Here is a 22,726-nt window from a genome sequence, read left to right on the forward strand (position 1 = left end):
AAATATCTTGAGTTGTCATCAATTGCTTGATTTCTGCCCTTCGCTTTGGAAAAGGTTAGAAACAGTGCACCCTGTCTGTGTGAAGTAGTGGGAAATCTTCAGGGTCTCCAGAGCTGATCAGATTTTTTTCCCTTATTTATAATGGTGAGCTCTAAATGCCTTAGTTGTTTAACTGCAAGTTGTGAGCTATTGTTTATCTTTCTTTCCTAACCTAGAAGTGTTCCATTCATTATAGTGCTATAGTTGGTTGTGTAGGATTGACCAAAGGCAAGCTTCTCAAACATTGAATGATTTTGCAATATTTGAGGCAACATTCCTCAGTTTATTTCTACCCCACACAATTGCACTAATGATAATTAGTATAATTGCATTATATAGCACAGGAACCAAGACCAATAAACACTCAGCCACTTTACTGTCAGGAATCGGGATCTGAAGTAATATTGCCTATAGGCTGACATTGGAAAGGATTCCCCATATTTAAATGAAAATTTGGCTCCCCTGTGTGATATTTGTGCAGTGTATGTATTTTCCTGAATGAGTCCTGAGCTGATTTCTGGGTCAGCCTTTACCCCAGGATTTCTTACATGAATCGATTGCTTACAGTGAATGCTAGCAGCTTGCCCTTTGACCGCAGACTAAATTTAACCTCCAAGTGATCCACCCATTAGCAACTGCTGAGCAGATGTCTTCAGTGCCCGCCAACCCCACCCCAGGTTTGAGAGCAGGCTAGGTCGGGGAGATGACTAAGCCACCTTGCTGGTTTCTATTGCAGGAGGTGAGAGAAGCAATAACCACCAACACACGTCTCTGCAGCTGCTGCTCTTTATCTCATTTTGTATCCTGCTCTTGAACCTTATCAAACAACCTGCTCAGCCTTTTGCTCAATGGCCGTTCATGGCAAGTGATTGCATGTTCTAACATTCCTCTGTTGGGGAAAATAGACCTGCTGGTGCTCATTCAGTCTGTGATTCATTGTTGGATACCTCAGCCTGGGCAGGCATGTTATAGAGTCATTGCAGAGTTGTGTGGGGGTTGGAGGGGGTTTAGGGTGACGGGTATGGTGATATTGAAGACGATATTGTGGGAGAAGCATAGTGGGTGATGTCCTAGAGTAGTGGATCTAAGTAATGGGACTTGTCAGAGAGGGGTTCCAAGCCAGGGGAACCTGATTAAAATGTGGTGGTTCCGAAAATATCCCACAAAGAAACAGCTTGCACTAGTTACCTAGTCACGGGAATTGACATTACTTGATGTGCATTGAAGTGCAAACCATGTTAGAATAGCAAGTGCTCTTTGTGACTTGAAGTGCCTGGTGGAATTTCTACAGTGGTCGAATTTAACCTTAAAATTGTTGTAATTAATCAAAAGAAAAAAGCTATTTCTTACACATGCAGTGCTAGGAAAAAAATAAACAAGTTTTGTGTCCAAATTTCTATGCCCATCATTAATCTTATTTTCCCCTTTATAAATGCTCTTCCGTAAATTAATAGATTTCCCCAAATGTTTGAGGAATAAAGTGACAATTTTTTTTTGACCCTTTATCACTGCAGCCTCTGTTTTGTGTCACCTGTTTTTGAAGTACTGCTATTGATGAGGTTCCAAATACTCGTTGCCATGGAAATTGCTTAAATCATGCTCTGAAATGGTTCTGTAATGACTGGATGTCCTTTAAAGCAGATATATGTGCACACTCTTATAACTATGTTGTTTTTACAATCACCACCAATGAATATTTATTTGGGCTTATAACCTCGCAAGTAATCATGGAAGGTGTGCACAAACCTGTAATGAAACTATTGAGGTAGTTTGCACAGTGTCAGTTTTTGTGGTGCACCCTGCTTCTGATGTTAAACTCTGTGTTAGGTTCAACTATATCATGTGTATAAATTAACAAAAACAATTACTATGAATTTTTGTTCCACAACAATGTTTTTGTCTCTTGGAGGAAGTGGTTAGAAAGGGTCTCTGGTTTCAATCTCTGATTGTCTGCTGTATTGATGTGTCTATTCAAATCACCTGATGCAGACACAAGAGACTGCAGATGCTGGAAATCAGAGCAACACACAAAATGCTGGAGGAACTCAGTGGGTCAGACAGCAGCAATGGGGGGGAAATGAACAGTCGAGATGTTTCGGGCTGAGACCCTTCATCAGAACTGGAAAGGAAGAGGGCAGAAGCCAGAATAAAAGGGTTGGGGGGGAGGGGGGAGGACCATGAGCTTGGCAGGTGTTAGGTGAATCCAGACGAGGGGGGAAGGTAGGTAGGTGGTTGGGTGGGGTGGGGACAAAAGGGAATGATGTGAGAAGCTGGGAGGTAATTGGTGGAAGAGGCAAAGGGCTGAACAAGATGGAAGCTGACAGGAGAGGACAGTGGACCATGGAATAAAGGGAAGGTGGTGGGGAAGCAGAGGGAGAAAGGTGTGGGCGATGGGCAGGTTGTGAGGGTGGGGGAGGGGGAAGAGTAGGGGTGAAGGGGCTAGAGGGATAAAGGAAAACCTAAGGGGTGGGGGAAACGGAGTGGTTACCTGAAGTTAGTGAAATCGATGTTGATGCCATCAGGTTGGAGACTACCAAGATGGAATATGAGGTGGTGTTCCTCTAATCTGCGTTTAGCCTCAACGTTGCAGTAGAGGAGGCCGTGGACAGACATGTCAATGTGGGAATGGGAAGTGGAATTAAAATGGCTGACCACCGGGAGATCCTGGCTGTTCTGGCGGGCAGAGTGAAGGTGCTCGTCGAGGTGAACCCCCAATCTACGTCGGGTCTCTCCGATGTAGAGAAGGCCACACCGAGAGCACTGGATGCAATAAATGACCCCGATGGATTCACATGTGAAGCACTGCCTCACCTGGAAAGACTGTTTAGGGCCCTGAACGGTGGTGAGGCAACAAGTGTAGGGGCAGGTGTAACACTTAGCATGGTTGCAGGGATAAGTGCCTGGAGGGGTATCGGTGGGGAGGGATGAGTGGACAAGGGAGTCGCGGAGAAAACGATCCCTGCAGAAAGCGGAGAGGGGAGGGGAAGATGTGCCTGGTGGTGGGATCCCGTTGGAGATCGTGGATGTTGTGGAGAATGATATGTTGGATATGGAGTCTCGTCGGGTGGTAGGTGAGGACAAGGGGAACCCTGTCTGTGTTGTATACAAAATCGAGTGGTTTGGAAGAAGACTAATTTGTTTGTGGCTGCAATCTGCAAATAATTTTGTCCTGAAAATGCAGCTAGCTAAATTTCCAAATGATTTATTCTTAATCCATGGTACCACAAAAAAGGTCTAGAATGACAATGTTTTGCATTGTGTATTAATTTTATGCTTGCATTCCAGTAGCCTCAGAGCCTGTTCAGAGTTGTCTTCTCACTTTGACTCAGTGACTCACTTAGTATGTCAATGCTTAAAATCCACTGATAACAAATACCAGCAGCCAGGTTTGCACCACTTGTCTTGATCCATGAATAAATTACATTACTACTCTTTACAGTTTGCTAAGTTTTTGTGTTTAGAAAAAAAAAGGATAAATTAGGAATGCCTGCCCAGATGTCAGCTTACCCAGTCAGTGTTTGATTTTTGTACAAAACATGAGGTTTTTCTTTGCATTGTGCATTTGACTGTAGTCGGCCACTGAACTGACGTCAAAAGTTTGATCACGTGCTCAAATACATGAAAGGAGTACTACTTTAAATAGATAATACTTATTCTATGGATGAAGTCGGTTCAAGAAATCCTCCCTCTGAATGTTTATGTATTGTGCTGTACTAGACTGAGCAGAGAAGCTGCTTCCCACTCCAATGACTAATGGGTGAACTTGCAGTACTGATGATGACTTTCAGTAGGGGAAGAGAAGCCAGGCTGCTCTATCATTGTGCACTGATTACACACAAACTGCTGTGATTGTTAGCTAAGGGCCATGAGCTCATCTCCGCTCCAGATACAGTTGGTGTCACGTGTGGCTTTGAGGTTATCTCAAACTTTTATAGTGGAGGATTCAAAAGCATGAAGGAGTGGTGTGCTTTGAATGTGAGACTTGATGAGTACATAGAGCGTAGAACATTACAACACAGTACAGGCCCTTCAGCCCACAATGTTGTGCTGACTTTTTAACCTACTCTAAGATCAATCTAGCCATTCCCTCCCACATACCCCTCCATTTTTCTATCATTCATGTGCCTATCTAAGAGTCTCTTAAATGTCCTTGATGTTTCTGCCTCTGCCAGCACCCCTGGCAGCGCATTCCCCACACCCACCACTCTGTTTTTTAAAAAAAAACTTGCCTTTGATATCCCCCCCTGTACATTCCTCCATTCACCTTGAAATTTTGCCTCCTCATGTTAGCCATTTCCACCCTGGGAAAAGGTTTCTGGCTGTCCACTCGCTCTAAATCTCCTATCTTGCACACCTCTATCTGATCACCTCTCGTCCTCCTTCGCTCCAAAGAGAAAAGCCCTAGCTCGCTCAGCCTATCCTCATAAGATACGCTCTCCAATCCAGATAGCATCCTGGTAAATCTCCTCTATACCTTTTCTAAAGCTTCCACATCCTTCCTATAGTGAGGTGACCAGAACGGAACACAATATTCTAAGTGTGGTCTAACCAGAGTTTTATAGAGCTGCAACATTACCTCACGGCTCTTGAACTCAATCCCCTGACTAATGAAGGCCAATACGCCTTCTTAACAACCCTGTCAACTTGCGAGGCAACTTTGAGAGATCTATGGACTTGGACCCCAAGATCCCTCTGTTCCTCTACACTGCTAAGAATCTTGCCTTTAACCCTGTATTCTGCCTTAAAATTCGACTTTCCAAAGTGAATCACTTCACACTTTCCCAGGTTGAAGTCCATCTGCCTCTTCCCAGACCAGCTTTGCATCCTATCAATGTCCCGTTATAACCCTCGACAACCTTCTGCACTATCCACAACACCACCAACCTTCGTGTCATCTGCAAACTTACTAACCCACCCTTTCATTTCCTCATCCAAGTCATTTATAAATATCACAAAGAGCAGGGGTCCCAAAACAGATCCCTGCAGAACACCACTGGTCATCGACCTCCAGGCAGAATACGCTCCATCTCCAACCACCCTCTGTCTTCTAAGGGCGAGCCAATTCTGAATCCACACAGAAAAGTTTCCCTGGATCCCATGCCTCCCGACCTTCTGAATGAGCCTATCGTAGGGAATCTTATCAAGCACCTTACTAAAATCCATGTACACCACATCCACTGCTCTACCTTCATCAATGTGTTTTGTCACATCCTCAAAGAATTCGATCAGGCTCGTGAGGCACAACCTGCCCTTCACAAAGCCATGCTGACTATCCCTAATCAGTCTATGCTTTTCCAAATGCTCATAATTCCTGTCTCTAAGTATCTTTTCCAATAATTTTCCCACCACTGAAGTAAGACTCAGTGGTGTATAATTCCCAGGGTTATCCCTACTCCCTTTCTTGAACAAAGGAATAACATTTGCCACCCTCCAATCATCTGGTACTACTTCTGTGGCCAGTGAGGACACAAAGATCATCGCCAAGGGCTCAGAAATCTCTTCCCTCGCTTCCCATAGTATCCTGGGATATATCCTGTCTGGCCTCGGTGACTTATCTATCCTAACGTTTTTCAAAAGTTCCAGCACATCCTCCTTAACATTGACATGTTCTAGCTTATCAGCCTGCTTTACGCTATCCTCATGAACATCAAGGTCTCTCTCACTGAAGCGAAGTATTCATTAAGGACCTCCCCTACCTCTTGTGACTCCAGGCACACGTTTCCTCTTTTATCCCTGATTGGTCCTACCCTCACTCTAGTCATCCTCTTATTCTTCACATACGTGTAGAATGCCTTGGGGTTTTCCTTAATCCTACTCGCCAAAGCCTTCTCATGCCCTCTTCTAGCTCTCCTAGTCCATTCTTAAGCTCCTTCCTGGCTACCTGGTAACTCTCTGCGGCCCTGTCTGATCCTTGCTTGCTAAACCTTAAGTAAGCTTCTTTCTTCCTCTTCACTAGATATTCCACATCTCTTGTCAACCATGGTTCCTTCACCCTACCATCCTTTTCCTGCCTCAATGGGACAAATCTATCCAAAATCCCCTGTAAGTGATCTCTAAACAACCTGCGCATTTCCATTGTGCATTTCCCTGAGTACATCTGCTCCCAATTTACACTCCCAAGTTCCTGCTTAATAGCATCATAATTACCCCTCCCGCGATGAAATACTTTCCCATACCGTCTGCTCCTATCCCTCTCCAAGGCAAGGGTAAAGGTCCAAACATGCTGCATTAGTTGGGGAAGGGACTATTCAGTCATTTTGGAGGAATTACTTCCATCAGTCTTATGATATGTGATTACTCTTTAAGTGCAGCAGCTCTGAAATAAACGCGTCACCATGAACTAATGGTGTCGCTGTACAGGTCACTGTTAAATAATGCTCAAGTTGGGCATTGACTGAAGCAATAGAATTATAGCATTCAGAACACTGCGACTGATTTGCATATGTGTATTAATGTGTTCCTGTCTTTCTATTGCTTGTTTCTCTTTTTGGCCTCTTTTTGGCACTGCAGTTGTAAATACTTACAATCTGGCTCCTCAAACTGAGCAAGGTAATTGCTGTCCAAGTGCAGAAATAGAAATATTTACAAGTTGGAACATAGAAACTAACCATTTAAGCCTGTGTCAGTATTTATCTCTCTCACGACCAGAGAGTTCTAAGCCAAACTTTTACATAAAGTCTGAAAAAGACTATCCTTTAACTGAAAAAGGCAGATGTTTGAAATTAAATACCACAGAAAAAAATGTTTTATTGTGAACTGAGATGAATGTTTGAAATTATTTATGAAAGTAGGTACCACTGCCTGTTGCCTCTCTTGGTAAAGAAATGAGTCTCATGCTCTGCTGACCTCTGCTTGATGCCCCTAACTCAGGTCTAACTAAAGCACCATTTTGCACTAATTATTTTCGTTACCCAGATCAGCAACCTGTGTAGCCTTTTCAATGTTTGCTTTTGAGCAACAATTTTACAGCCCAAAGCTTGGGAGTGGAAGAAGCCTGACAAAGAGTAGTTGATTTACAAAATCTCTCCTTTTTTTTAAAATGGAGAGAATTAATGAAAATTCATCTCTCTGTGGTTAGCAGTAGTTGCTGGTTCAGGAACTATTTCCATTTGTTGCATAAAGTGCCTAATGTGACAGCACAATGCCACCTCAAGGAGACTCATTGTGAAAGTGTCTCAGTGAACTGCCACATGATGCATCCCAGAAGGAAGCAGTTTTATCCTGCTGACATCGGCCTTTGCCATTGTGTCACGGTCTATGAGCAGTGAAGGCTGCACCAGTGAATAAAAATTCAATAAAAATAAAAGTTTAATAAGATTTTTTTTCCTATCTTCCTTTAAGTGAGAATTAGAAATTGCAAGCTCTCTCATTCTATCATGTTGGGATCTGAATGTCTGGTTCAGTCACTGGTCTGTAGTTGACCTCTGTTGAAATGCAGACATTGCCATTGTAGTTGATGCAGTTAAGTAATTAGTTATCAAGTGTTGTCACTAATATGAACAAATATAATCAGTTTATGCTCAGTGAGACTTTACATCCTGAAATGAAATAAATGACAGGCTAATGTCTATGGGGTGTTGGTTCAGGGATAAGTGTTCCAAGGGTGTGGGTGAACTCCTGTACGTTCCTTTAAATAGTGCTATTTGGTCTTGTACGTCCTCCAGCATAAACAGCCAGGAATACGATTTAATGTTTCATCCACATGATTGCCCTCAATACTGCATTATGTTGTCAGCTGTCATAATATGGACAAGTCTCGTAAAGACATTGAGTGAGGACGGGATCAATAAAAGTCTGCGGGGTCTCCTGTAATGAATAATGTCAACATTGGCAAGGAACAGGAAGGTGCATCGGCTGGTGGAGTTGGACTTTCATTAGTAAAACGTGACGGGGAGTATTTGTAGGGTAATTGTCAATGGAATGTTTCAGCTGTGAACTTTCTGAAGCTGTATTGAGGTTTTGTCATTCATTCTGTCTTTAGTCCAGACCTCACAACTGCCTGGCTCAATAATTACCTGGGCCTGCAGTGTACAATATCTGCTTAATATAGTCTGATCTTATTGCACTGGCAATCTGATTACTTTTTAACTTGCAGATTGATGAACTATATGAATCTTACTGCATCCAGCGAAGATTACGAGATGGTGCCAACAACATGGTCCGGGCCTATTCTACGTCGCAAACCAGCAAAGAAGCAAAGGAGAGCTTGGCTGAAGCTAACAAGGGCTACAAAGAATACACCGAGGTAAATCCAGGAGCTGGAAGATTGTAATCAGGAAATAAAGAATTTCTATTCCAAGTCCTGTACTGGATCTTTGGAGCAGTAATGCAAAGGTCATTTGTCAAAGTTTCATTGACGCACTTAGTAAACCAACATGGAATGTATTTGCCTTGGAGATCTGAAAGGTTCCAGATTCATGCCTGCATTTGTTGAAGTGCAGAAACTACTATCACCAAACATAACAGACTGGTCCAGAACAGCTGTAGAAATGGAAATTGTTTTTAATCCAAATTTTATTTTTTCCTGAATTTAGTTTGACCTCTGGTCCACATTCTTGAAATCATCTTGGTGTCCTTTGTGCAATTCAGTATTTATTTCACACCATTCTTCATCGCTCATCTCCTCTACAGTCAAGATCGGGTTGTTTCACTTTGTCTATTCCTGTGTTTGTGTCCTATTTTCAGCAATTAGAACTAAATATGGTCTGAATAATTTGTTTGTAAAGCTTTCTAGACATTTGTAAAAAAAAAAAATCTGCATTAAAGTGCTTTCATATTTTCAGAATGGTCCATATAGGTAATTTTTGAAGTATAGTCACTGTTGTAGTGTAGAAACATGGCTGGCAACTGCTAACAGCAAGGTGCTTTAAAGAATAATGAAATAAATGTTTAGGTATTAGTTTAGGCCAGGTCATTGGGAGACCTTAGCTGCTCTTTTTCAAGATAGTGCCCAGAGTCACTACCCCACCCTTGGCTAGTAGTCAGAGTTGAGCCTATTGCCAAAAAGACTCTGAATTTAATAATATAGTAATGCCCTGTCAGAATATCAACCGAAGTATGTCTGCTCTGGAATGGGAGTTGTCTCTGAGTTAGAAAGTTGTGGGGTCAGGAGTCCTGCCACTGAGCCAAGGTTGATACCATTGTATTCTGCAGTCTGGCCTTGCCTCTATCCTTTGGTACTGTACGAATCTTCCCTTGTGGTGAGGCCAGGCAGAATCAGTAACGCTATTACAGCGCCAGCGACCCGGGTTCAATTCCAGTCGCTGTCTGTGAGGAGTTTGTACATTCTCCCTGTGACTGCGTGGGTTTCCTCTGGGTGCTCTGGTTTCCTCCCACATTTCAAAGGCATACGGGTTAGGAAGTTATGAGCATGCTATGTTGGTGCCGGAAGCATGGAGACTCTTGCGGGCTGCCCCAGAACATTCTACGCAGAAGATGCATTTTACTGTGTGTTTCAGTGTACTAATAAAGAAATCTTATCTTGTCTTATCCCATGGCTACTTTTCTAAATTCAGGGACTGATTCAGTTTACCAGAGTTGGTCACCAGTCGCCCACTCACTCTTGCCTTCCCTCTTGGGAGGAGTGAGTAGGTTGGGAAACCCAGCGTCCACTCTGTTTTTAGCAGTACAGCCAAACTGTACCTTTCCACAGAGAACTTAAAGCAAGCAACCTTATTCTGCCTTTGCATATGTGCTTAACTGATGTGACCAGAATGCTAAATGACTGACCAACAGCTACCATGTGAATTGAACCTTGGCAAGCATCAGAGCAGCTGGAATGAACTTTGTTTCCACAACAATTGAACTTTAGGGTTCTGATATTTTAAGTACTGTCTCTGTTTTATCTTCAAAATAGAAATGTTTAACTTTGTCCTAAAGTGAAAAATCTCTTTTCTTTCACTCAGAGTATGTGTACGATGGAGAGTGAGTTGGAAAACCAGTTAGGAGAATTCCATGTCAAAATGAAAGGTGAGTAACATCCTGACAAAAATTAATTCTTTTTTCTGGGGGGGGGGGGGGGGAGAAAAAAAGGAAATTCCTTAGATTTTGGTCATCTTCAGATTGATCTGTCTTGTTTGATAACTCCTTGCCTTTGTACACTCCTTGCCCTCAGCATGAACATGCTATTTTGTTCCATGATCTGTGTATTACTTTCAGGCTGTGTCATACATGTGTTAATGTAATCGTTAGATGGGACAATGATGAGACAGGTCACAGTGTAAATGTTTCTAAATTTATGTAATTTACATCATGGACAATCTTTGCTTATACACAGAATGTATTTACCCTGGCTTGGTACTGATGCACATCAAGTGATTAGTAATTACAATGCTGAATGCAGGATTATTAATAGCCTTTCATTGTAATGCAGCAATTATTGTGCACTGAGATTGAATATTACTTCTGTTACTGACGCAAGTGTTCAGGAGGTCCCTGTCTCATCCACAGTCGGGTGCATGCTGTCCTCGATTTGAGTTTACTGAACAATATCAGTTTTGACTGGACTGAGCTTGTGGCATTGAATGAAAGCTTTGTATTTGTGCAAAAAGCAGCAGCGGAGAAAAAGGATTTGTGGTTTGTATTGCATGCAGCAGCAGTGCTGACAGCCACCATCACAGAGGTACTCCATCATCTCTCAGGGCAAAGATTGCTAATTGAACACTGACTGCTTGTCCTTGCCAAAATGGGTTGGAGAAGCAACAAATAATTTCCTGTTTATTTTTCTCACGTTTACACCTGCCTTCCTGCGCAAAAGTGCGGTCATTTAAATCTGTGTTTAAATGTGTTTTAAATCTGATCCATTCTGTTCAAGTTGATTTGGACTTGTTTAGGTTTCTTAGCCAACTTGCGTACATGATCTTCAATGCCCAAAAGGTGCTTATTATAAGCCATTTTCAAATGAGTTGTGGCTTTTTTTTAAAGTATACTTGTTTGGAAAAGTGCATTGTTTGAAATCATTTGAGGTCGCCAGGCCACAGAGATGTAGGAGTGTACATTAGACAGTTGCTGTGGCTGAAGTTTTGTGCTGTTGGCTCATTTATGTTCAGGGTGCACGCAGCAGTGCAAATTGCACTGTCGCAGCGGTGGTTTAATGTGGTGCTTGAGAAATGCTCCTTAAAGCCAGCCTGCTCCTTAAAGGGGAGATGTACTGTGAAGTATCAGGTGCCAACAAGCTTTCAGGAAATCTGTTGGATGTTAAAGAAATTCACTGCAAGGTTTGCCATTGCTGGTCTAGAGACGCAGATAGAGCAGAGGTATGCTTTCTCCGCAGGGAGCTAGAGGCCCTTAGATGAACCCTCTTGAGAAAATGGATGAGGAAAGACCTGGCAGTCAGCAGCCTGAGTCCAGGTCCCAGGACCTGAATGCAATGCCTTAGTGTTGCAAATGATTGTCATCTTAATTTCATGAGAAATGGTCTTGCTTTTCTAAGAACAGTATTTGTGTTTGAGACCAAATTGTCTTAATAAAATGTTTCTTATCCAGGTGGTAACCACCTGCTGCTACGGTTCCTACTGATAAACAAAGCGGAGGAGGTGGATGAGCTCTCTTAGGCATTTTGTAAAATGTGTCGATAGAATCAGCACCACCAGATTGGCTCAGGGTTGTCAGGCAACAGGGAAAAAACTGCATTATAATCTCGAGCTGTGGTTGGAAAGCATATCAGTAACTAAGGATGACCGTGTGAGTTGTATAATGCAGACGGTTTCTTTTAGTGCTTTATAGCTAACGAAAGCAGAAGGGATGTGAAATAAAAAGCTTGTGTCAGAAGAGTGAGCTGTAGGGAGCAACCTTGCTCTGTGTATCAAAAACGCTCATCTTTACAAAGTAAGGAGAACGTAAAGGGGAACATTTCAGTGAAGCTGCATTTGCTTTTGCAGTTGTGTTAATTTGAGGTTGATTTCAGATTAAGTGAATGTGAAATTCCTATTTCACATGTATCAGAAATGATTGTGATCAGGTGACCTTGTTGCATTGGGGGGTGGGCGGGGAAGAGAAGCTAAATGTGGCAGAAGGTGCCAAGTCCAGTTTCAATGTTGGAGATACCTGAGCGGGGTTTGATATTGTGCGGCGACCCTAATAACACATAGTTTACCCTGTTACCAGCTCTGTTGATTCCTCCATTGTTTTTAAATTGTCAGAATCTTTGTTCAGCATCCAGGACTGGGTGAGAAAAGGTTTTCACCAACTAAATATTGGGAAGACCAAAGCCATCTTCCCAAAGCCTGGTGCCTAGCTACTGGCTATGCTTCCTTCTGAAAACTGTGTGAACAGATGCACTGTTTGAGACTTTGCCTCCACATTTGACCCCTTTTTGAGCCTCGTGTTTAAGACTTGGTTTGCAGCAGAAACCCGAACCCACCTCATTGTTACCTCTGGTCAAGACTTTTCCTGTGAACCCCTGGCTGGCCTCCCTTGTTGTATTCTGAGGTTATTGAAAACTGCTGCTCATTAATCACTGGCACCAGTGGCAGTGCCCTCAGCTATCAGAGGCCAAGGCTTTGGAGTTCCTTCCCAAAACCTCCCCAACTCTATTTCTTACCTCTCATACACAATGTTCCCTAAAACTCATCTCAGTCCAAACCGATGGTCATCTATCCAGAAATCTTATTGGCTCAGGACCAAATTTATTTTGTTTGATAAAACTCCTGTGAAATACCATGGGATTTTTCAGCTCTGTTAGAAGTGGATGATGCTAAGGTTGGGGGTTGGGTTTGGCCCAGCAGACAAGTCACGTGGGACTGGATTTGATTGAAAGGGACCGTCAACGTGGGGCCAGGTTTTATCCAACCAGTGAGTTACAGAGGCTGGGTTTGAATCAACAGCCAGGTCACGTGGGTCAGGGTTTGATTCAACAGGCCAATGACTGGGGCCAGATTTGATGGAGCCAATGTGACAGTGTAGAGAAAATCAGTTGGGCAACAAATTCTTGGTATCTTACCCATGCATCCGGTGCTAGTGTTCCTGAGCAGGTATGGAGTGGCTTTACACCAAGAGCCAAGATTTTCAGAGTGAGATGAAAGATATGTATTTATATTTTGAGATCAATGGCATTTACTCACAGTATTAAGGGCACTTTGTGTTTGTCACAACCTTATTGATATAATACATAATGGCAGTCGCTTTGATCTTTTAACATCTAGTATTGATGTGCCGTATTAATGGCACAGGGTTGTGACTGTAAAGTTCATCGAGGATGTATAATCTTGAGATCTATTAACTAAATGGCTGAACAGGGAATTAGTGATGTTCTGAACTATAGATTTTGAACTTTGGCTGTTAATTTTGCAATGAGTCAGATTGTTCAACCATCTGATGATCAGTCAATGCGTCTGAAATACTTCTGAATTTGGGTTCTTCAACAGTAACCGCTTCCAATTATGCAGAGCTCTGAACATAGCTAAAGTGTCCCAAGGTGCTTCACAGTACTGATATAAAATCAAAACATTGATAGTTGGTCACACAAGGGAGACATTAGAACTGATGACCATAAGCTTGTTAAAGAACTGATTTAATGAGCACCTTAAAGAAGGAAAAGGAAGTAGGGAAGGAAATCAGGTTTATGGCCTTGGCAGTGGAAACCACCGCCACCAACATTGGGCAATTGAATTTAGGGATGAGTAAGAAGCCAGAATTAGAGAATTACCTGCAGATTTTGGGTCTGGTGCACAAGTAGAGATTTTACAATCAAGGTATTTCTGAATGGGAATTGCTATAGATTGGCAAACAAACGTGTTTAATGAATGGAACTTGGTATAAACTTGAGACACAGCAGCAGTGATGTTGATGACCAAGTTCAGTGGAATGAGAAAGGTAACCAGGAATACTTTGGGGAAATGTCATGTTTGGAGGTAACGTGTGCATAGATGATTATTTCAGAGGGAGGCCAGGATTGGAGTTGGGCAACATTACAGATGTGGAAATGAGTTGTCTTCTTGATGGTATGGTTGTAATCAGATGTGACATCATTGTTTCACTTGTTCTGGTTCAGCTGAGGGCAATTGCCTGAGAGGGGTCTGGAGCCAGTGACTAGGGAATGTCGAATGAAGATGATGGTTTTGGTCTTCCTGCTCTTTGGTTGGAGGAAATTTCTGCTTAGTTGGCACTGGATGCCAGAGAAAACGTCTGATGATTTAGAGGCAGTGGAAGTTTTGGGAGAAGTAACTGTGTAGTAAGCTGGGGATCAAACACATTGATGTGGAAAACGCACCCTGTTCCAAATAACATTGCTGAGGGGCAGTGTGTAGATGTAAAACTAGAAGGGTCAGAGACAGGTACTAGAGGGAATGATGCGAGAAGAGGAGCCATTGCTGGTGGTCCTCAGGACGTGACTGGATAGATAAGATTAGGAATGTGTTGTCACTTAGGAATCTTTGATTATGATGCCCCAGAACTGGCACTCCTACAGATCTGATTTGATACAAACAACCATAATTTTAAAACCCTCAACCTGGCATAGAGAGCAGATTATACAATAGGCCAAAATCGTGCCCAGTTGATGTCACGTGAACAGGAGTGTTGCCTTTTACCCATTTGAAAGCCAGACTGCAACAGGAGTTGGATTGAAGTGCTGCCAAGTCTGCACACTGAAATCTGTCTTCGTTTATGGAGCTTATCAGCTACCGTCTCTGAAAATTCCAGCAACCGTTGACCAATGGTCCAAGTTTAAGAGGCAGAGGCTGATTGTCCTGTTTGTGAGCAGCCTCTTGTGTTCAGGAAATGTGGAAAAGACCTAAAAACCCTTTTGTAACACTGTTGCAAGCTCATCGCAAACTGGACAAATGTGTTTTTGTACAGTCACCGAGTTTGCTTTTTGCTTGTTGCCTTCAGATTGTAATTTTTTCTGGTATATATTTAGTTCAAGTCGATTTTTTTTTTAAACCTTTAAATGAGCTAGTGTTGCCTTTGAGAAAGTTTGTATAGGGTATGAGAACATCTTTGTTTGGGGGGTGCGGAGTTGGGGGGGGAGTTGTGATGTGAAGGAAACATCTGCTATAGATCAATAGTGACGTGGTACACAAGAGGCTGTGTTAGCAAGGAGACTGACACAACAGGAGTCTTTGAGCCTGACCTCATGTTTATGTAATTAAGTTCAGCAGTGAAAGATTTTTACAAAAATACTTTTTTCTAAACATGTGTTTCCACAGGCCAAAGACAGTAGTTTGGCGCATAATTAGGAGTCTGGAATCATTAGTGATCCTGGACATTGTCTGGAATTCTGCCCTTCCTGCTTTGCCGAGGTGTAAATCAAATAATCAATGTTTGTTGAAGCAGGAGAAATACTGTGCAATTTACATAAATGCCATTTGGACTATAGAACACGTAATGAGGGTCAGGCAGATGTGCAGTCCTAGAATAGAAGTAGACCCTGTATTACAAAGGATGCTGACAGCTAATTTGGAATGCTTCACAATTGTTACTATTTCCCATCTTTTGTTTTTAACTGTTCTGTTGCTGGACTCGTATGGAGAGGCCTGGACCATTGATATACAATCAATTCCCACCAAAACATCAGAGGAATTTAAATTCAAGTAATTAAATTAAATTTGGAATTAAAAGATAGTGTCAATAACTGCAGCTATGAAACTATTGTCATTAGAATTGCATCTGGTTCACTGGCCTTGGACAGAAATCTGCTGTCCTCAGCTGGTCTGGTCTAGACCCAGCAATGGGGTTGATATTTAATTGCCCCCACAATTCAGGGGCAGTTAGAGGTGGACAAAAGGCAAGCCTTGCTTGGAATGTCCACATCTTCACGAACTAATTAATAAAAACCAAAATTAAAAAAAGTAACCAACTGTTGCACTAAACAAAACGCATAATATTGCTGCGCGGTTGGAGGACAGACAGCGGTTGCAGTAAACAACTGCTGTTGTGATTCCTTGATTTTCTCCCCCCACTTTGTCTTTGTGTTACTTCCCTCCGCAGCTTTGTTTGGAAGCTGCTGAATATGCAGAGCTAATGGTGTATGAATTCTCACCCATTGCCCCAGATAATTGCCTGCCGTGTTGTTTTGCAGCTTGAAACAACGTCAGTCCCAATGATTCTTATTCATCTCTTGTCCAATACAAGAAGTCTACCTGTCCAAATGATTCCTGTATGCAAACTAGGGTAAAGAAGAGCGATGCCAACAGTGGTTTTGGCCAGAAAAGAATGACGGGTGTAATACTTTGTTTTGGGTGGAAAATCATGGGTGATGCACGAGAGAGACGGGAAGGTTGTGGAGGATGAGAATTCTAGCTCCTCAATTATTTGAATTGTGATTTAATAAGTACTGTCCTGACACGACTACGTTTATCTTTTGTGCATTCAGCAAGATCTTCTGGTTAGCTATTCTGCAAATGCAAACCATGTGAAGTACTAAATTAAACTGAACAGAGTTCTCTGAAGCATTGTCAGATGAAGGAACCCAAGGTGTCATGTGACCTGCAATGGGGTAATGCCAAAGAATTGTGCTTGGTTTTTTGCAGTCTTGTCAAATTTACAGGGAGCACTCACTTTTTTTCTTGTGGAGATGGTTTAGTGACCACTATGTTAATGGAGTATTTAAGTAAGTGAAAATCACTATTTAAGTAATATTGATTACACTTTCAAGCAATTGATTAATCAGCCATGTAGTTCATGTCAGAGCTTATTGATGCAGTACTCAACTCTTCAGCTAATTAAAGCCTTATTCTCTCCTGCCTGTGTTCTGATATCCTTCAGCAAACCCTATACAACCCACAGATAGCTTGTTGGCACTACATGATCGAATGTGTCTTGAGAAAAATTTGAATTTCCAAGAAGAGCACCTTAAAGCCACACTGCATTTCTGTTTATGATTATTTTGAGCTTGAACAGTCTTGTAAAAGGCTGCATGTATCTAGAGATCCATTGTGGGTGTTAACACAAAGAATTTATCCGAGGAAAATATTTGCAAGCCCCATCAGTAATTGAATTTATAACTGCTGACAAATAGGTTTCCCATCAGAATCTACCTTCAGAGAGTTGGCAGCAACTGAGCTCACAATTGAAAACTGACTACAAGAATTTTATCTGGGGGTTATATCTTAAATTATTCTTCTATGATTTGAATTTCTATGCTTTTGAAGCCACTAAGGATGCCTTGTTATGCACTTTTGAATGCCACTAACTGGCAACTGGTATTAAAAGGCCTCTCAGGAAAATAAAGCTCATTGCCAATGCAGTAATTGGGAACTTTGTGCAAATCACTCTCACAACAAGACCCTTCCATGGTGAATTATTGGTCAGCAAACAATGTGGTCTCCTGGATTGCTTTTGATCACTTGAGCAGTCTGTGTTGATCCAGATTCTTCCTCCTCGCACCCCAGATTGTTCTTTTTGGTTTTTATTTTTCTCAGGAAATGTTGACACCATCTAGTCAGTGTATGTTTGTGTACTTGCTGGTCCATTGCCAGCCATCATGTTTGTGTTCTTGTAGGGTTACTCAGGCAAAGACCATATTTTACCTTTTTAGTAATTTTATTTCCGGTTTCCATTAGATCTAGTGGTTTGATATTATAGGGTCCGCACCTTGGGATGTGTTGACTATAGATGGAGTGCAGGGTGGATTTATTGGGATTATGTCTGAACTCAGTGTTAAATTAAGATTGGACAATCTAGTTTTATATTCTCTGTAATTTTGAAAGATAAAGGTATATTTGAAGCAGTTTTAATGATTTTAAGGGGAACTACAGGAGTGGATACAGAAAAATCTATTTTCTCTAGTTAGGGAATCTGAGACTTGGAGGCAGGGCATAAAATTTGGAACCAGAACTTTCAGGAGGGATGATTGCAACATCTTTTTTGCAGAGGGTGGTGAAAGTTTGGAAGTTGCATCAACAGAGAACGCATGATGTAAGGATGATTAATTTTAAAGCTGAGCTTGATAAATTTGTCTTAAAGGTACTTGCGGATAAGAAGCTTGGTTACAGACCAAATATGATTTCTTCAATTCCAGAACAGACCTGAGGGGTTAAATAGCTGCCTCATATGAGTATTGTAAGTGTGGAGTTGGAATAGTTGTTGAGAGATCATTCCAGCTTCCTTGAGCCAAAACCACTGCCACTCACATTTTATTATGGATGCCATTGCCATCCATTATAAATGGTTTTTCCCCTTAGGTACTATCTACATTCCTATAAATCGCCATCATCATTTGTGTACTCAAAAAAATATATATCCTATCTACCATTGCTGACCACCATTCTATCTGTAACCTCCCTTTCTTCATCAGAGTCCTTCCAGATCTGTGCTCGTCGTTCCTCCAATTCCAGCTTTGAACATATCCAGCAAGATTTCTGTCCTTAAGCAGCACAAAAACTGCTGCCTCTTCCCCATCAGTTTGCTTGAGTTATCATTCATCATGGGCTTGAACTTCTGCTTGCCTACTGATGACCTTACACCTTGACCTTTGTATGCTAAGGCCCTTCCACTGTGTCTGTGCTATCTGACTGGTTGCCTTCCAATTTCAAATTAGCCATATTTCCTCATTGTCTTTTCTCCTACCTCAAGGTCCAACAGACTCCATCTCATCCCTGGCCCCACACTCAATATGAATCAGGCAGTTTGCATTCTCAATGTTGTCTTTTTTTCCTGAGCTCGGTTTCCAACATCATATTCTCTCTACCACAAACAATGTCTAGTTTCCATAATAAAAACAGAAAATGCTGGAAAAACTCAGCAGATCAGGCAACATCTATGGAAAGAGAAACAGTTAATGTTTCAGGTTGAAGACCCTTCACCTGTCGAGGTTTTGCAGCATTTTCTCTTTTTATTTCAAATTTCCACCACCTGCATTTTTTTTTGCTTTCCATCCTGGAATAACCTATCTCTGTCTCGGGCTACCTGCCACTGAAGGGTCTCGGCCTGAAACGTTGACTCCGTAGGTACTGCCTGACCTGCTGAGTTCCTCCAGCATTTTGTGTGTGATGCTCCAGTTTTCCAGCAACTTGGTAGAAGCAACTTCACTTGGTTCCCCCATCAGATAGATTTTGACATTTTGTATTTTTCTCACCCTTTATTAAGATCCAACTTTATTTTCAATACTTGTAATCTCTGCCTGCTGTGTTCAATGTTTTGATATATTGATGCTTTAGGGGCTGTGAATGTTGTGACAAAAGTTGTAGCTTTTGCCTTGTGGAGTTTGTATTCAATTGCTAAATGTTTTTCCATGACTAATGTTCTTGTCTTGCTTTAGGACTTGCAGGCTTTGCACGTCTCTGCCCAGGAGATCAGTACGAGGTGAGGAAACATTTAAAAAAAATGTTAAATACCATTGATGCTGTAAATCTGAAATAAGAAAACACATTGTTGGGAATACTCAGCAGGTCAGGTAGCCTCTGTTGGGAGATGCTTGCATATTGGTCTTTCTCATATTTCCATACAACATAGGAGTCTGTTCAGCCCATCGAGTCAATCTTGGCTGTCAGAGCAATCTCTCCCCACCGCCCCCCCCCCCCCATTTCCATGTGACCTATTTTCTCACTCATGATTCTCCCGCCAGCTGTCTACACCAGGAATAATTTTTAGCACAATTAACAATTAGAACAATTAATAAAAGACACCGGAACACACACATGGTCATGGGGAGAACACAACACCATGCAGACGGCACCTAGGATTGAAGCTGGGTCACTGGTGCTGTGAGGCAGCTGCACCACGTACTGCACCACATTGCCGCCCAAGGTGACTGCAAGCTGGTCCCTCTAATCATCCAGCATTCCTCCAATGGTACATCATTTACATTTTGAATTACAATAGTGAGCCTTGGCAGACCCCTTGATAACTCCCAAAGATCATAATTGAAGCCGATCTGTTGACAATCGTCAAGCAACCCCACTGGGGGAGGTAGGGGATCAGATTCACAGCCTACTTCTCACCTTCCTTTTAACCCAGGAAGTGAGGTCAGCAGGTAGCATTGTCAGAGCACAGAGTGGAACTCCCTAAAAGTGAATTTGCATATTGGTTTGGTTTGATGGCTCATTGAATGAACTTGCAGAGTTAACTTAGAAAGAAAAAGCACAGGAATTTTTATATTTTTAACAGGCAATTATAAAAGGGGAGTTTTTAAAAGTAATGCAGTATGATATAAGTAAGTTAAGCTATGACATTTAGAATGGGAGGTTAAGGATTCAATGTCTTAATATTTTCATCATGCTGTATGTTGTAATCTGAGGAGAAACTAAGGAAGGAAAGCACTTTTGAAGACATCATAAAACCATTCTAATGCTTGTTTCCAGATATTTATGAAATATGGCCGCCAACGATGGAAGTTGAAAGGTCGCATTGAAGCTAATGGGAAGCAAGTGTGGGATGGTGAGGAGATGGTCTTCCAGCCTCTGGTTACAGAGTTCCTCTCAATCAAGGTAAGGGGCTTGGGCCACCTCCTGAAGTGATTTCCCAGCCTGCTGCCCTTGGGGAGAGAAAGTGGCAAAGTGCCCAGCTCTGCAATGATGCAAGGAGCCGGCCCAACATAACTTTGTTTACAGGCTGTGTTCCTGTTTACAAAGGGAGGTTCTCCAGCAGGGGGTCAGCCTGTAATGATGAGCTCTCCCAACTTCACAAGTGGAAAAAATGACTCTGCAACCTCATTACTGTAGACTGCCAGACTCTAAAACTAAATCCTGGGGCCAGAACTCAAGCCCGTGACCTTTTAATGTTGCTTGTAATGAAAATAAAATCCTTTTAAGTAAAAACCGAAATATAAATAAAACAGGAAGATAAAATTTCTCTTTTATTCTTTCCAGCCTCTTCCTCTGCTACATGTTTTCCATAAAAGCTGAGCAATCCTGTGCCCTTCCATGGCCCCAGGCACTGACTGTGCACCAGAGTCTTCTACACTTAAACTGCAGTAGCTTATCTGCCTGTTCCCACCCTGGCACAGATATTTCACAATTTTCTTCATGCCTCAAAGCAAATCATTTGGTCCCATCCCAGATCTTTAAATGTAATTCATACAAGCTCCATGTGGAGGAGAGAGATACGTAAAGCAGGGACTGGTAGCATAGAAGTTACTTAACTAAACAAGTAAACCTGGGATAATGATCCAGTGACTAGACTTGCCGCATCAAATGGAGAATTTAAATTTAGTTAATTATGCAACAAACAATCTGCGAGAGGAACTCAGCGAGTCGAGCAGCATCTGTGGGAAGGGGAAGGAACTGTTGACGTTTCAGGTCGAAACCTTGCATAAGTTTTCCCCCCACAGATACTGCTCAAACCGCTGAGCTCCTCCAGTAGATTGTTGTTGCTCCACATTACAGCAAGTGCAGTCACTTGTGTCTCCAAGTTAATTATGCAGTCTGAAATAAAATGCCATAAGTGATGTTAACATATTGTAAGTGATGTATTGATTTGTTTCATACAGTGGTTAAGATAATGAGATATTCCATTTGTATCAATGAATATATTTTGAGAATAAATGGACTTATCGCTCATGGGATGTTTGATCCCATGTTGATATAAAATACATTTTTAAACTGAATGTAATGGTATGTTGTGTATAGTGAATTGGCTGCATATCAATATCTTGTATATTTGCAAATATTATGAAAATAGTATATCATGAAAAAAGTGTTCTAGATTTTAGATGTCCAAACCTAATAGCACTGCTTGGACTACATCAGTTCAAGAATGGAGCTCTCTACTGCCATCTCAGGCTAGTTAGGAATGGACAATAAGTTTTGGTCATACTACAGGAAAACACTGATAATCCGGTACCCTTGTGTGTTTAGTGGTGCTAGACTTGAAAATTTCCAGACTATTGGATGTTACTCCTATTACCACCCAAACGTTTTATTTCACTTTTATGTATTACGCAGTAGTATAGTAAACTTTCCAGTGAACCCGGTGAATTTAAAGGGAGCAGAAAATATACAAGCGATCTGGATCTCTAGTCGCAAACCTGCCTGCATTCCTGATCCCTGTTGTTCTCAACCCCCAACCCCAGTTCCAGCCACTCGTTCACTCCGTAGTCCAGGCACCAGCCCAGCTGCATTCTGGATCCCAGTTCTGGTCTCACAACCCACCATTCTGGATCCTTGGCTTATATTCAGACTAATGAGTGAGTCGGATGCCAGACCATGAGGATTTCCGAGCAGTTGGATACCAGATTATCAGAGTTTGAGACAGACATCATGTATATGAATAAAAGGCTTAGGACGAGGTTTAGTGCTCAAATGTAAATGGGGTTCAGATTTTGCTTGTCAAACTCCTGGCTTTTGTTTAAATAGAAACAATCTAAAACTGCTATGGTGTTAGAAGTGTTAAACCTCAAAGAATTTGATCTTGATTCACAAAGGTCTTGGGGGAAAGTGAAAGGCTGCGTTTTGTTGTGGGTGCTCTGATTCTTTGCTGGGGGTTTGGTTTGAGAGATGTCACTTGCCAGTCCTAAGATCAGGGAAAGTAAGACTAGGTTACCTTGTTTTATATTTTGCTCTTTCCAGTGTGGAGGATGTTTTGGTGGGGATGTGGGTCAGGGGTTGGGGGAGGTGAACTTGGGTGATACAGAAATTTTAAGGAGGGAAGAAACTTACTGAAGTTGGGAAGAGAAGAAATTTCAGGAATGGATCTTAGTTTGGATGTCTGCCGATGCCAAGATGTATTATTGGTCTGTTCTGCCTCCAAACACTGTGCATTGTAATGAATTGCTCAGTATTCTATAATATAATGAACAAATCAACAAGCA

The 22,726-nt window shown here is 41.9% G+C and overlaps 1 protein-coding gene across 1 annotated transcript in view; it reads left to right on the plus strand.

Annotated features, from left to right (window-relative positions):
* Positions 1-22,726, plus strand: part of ripor1 (RHO family interacting cell polarization regulator 1) — a 150,036-nt gene that overhangs the window by 87,884 nt on the left and 39,426 nt on the right. Inside the window, exons 7-10 of the mRNA XM_052028707.1 lie at positions 8,135-8,284; positions 9,945-10,008; positions 19,238-19,281; positions 20,280-20,405. Of these exons, the coding sequence (XP_051884667.1) occupies positions 8,135-8,284; positions 9,945-10,008; positions 19,238-19,281; positions 20,280-20,405 (384 nt within the window). The remainder of the gene's footprint in view (positions 1-8,134; positions 8,285-9,944; positions 10,009-19,237; positions 19,282-20,279; positions 20,406-22,726) is intronic.

The sequence above is a fragment of the Pristis pectinata genome, chromosome 13, assembly GCF_009764475.1.
Source record: "Pristis pectinata isolate sPriPec2 chromosome 13, sPriPec2.1.pri, whole genome shotgun sequence".
Lineage (NCBI taxonomy): Eukaryota > Metazoa > Chordata > Chondrichthyes > Rhinopristiformes > Pristidae > Pristis > Pristis pectinata.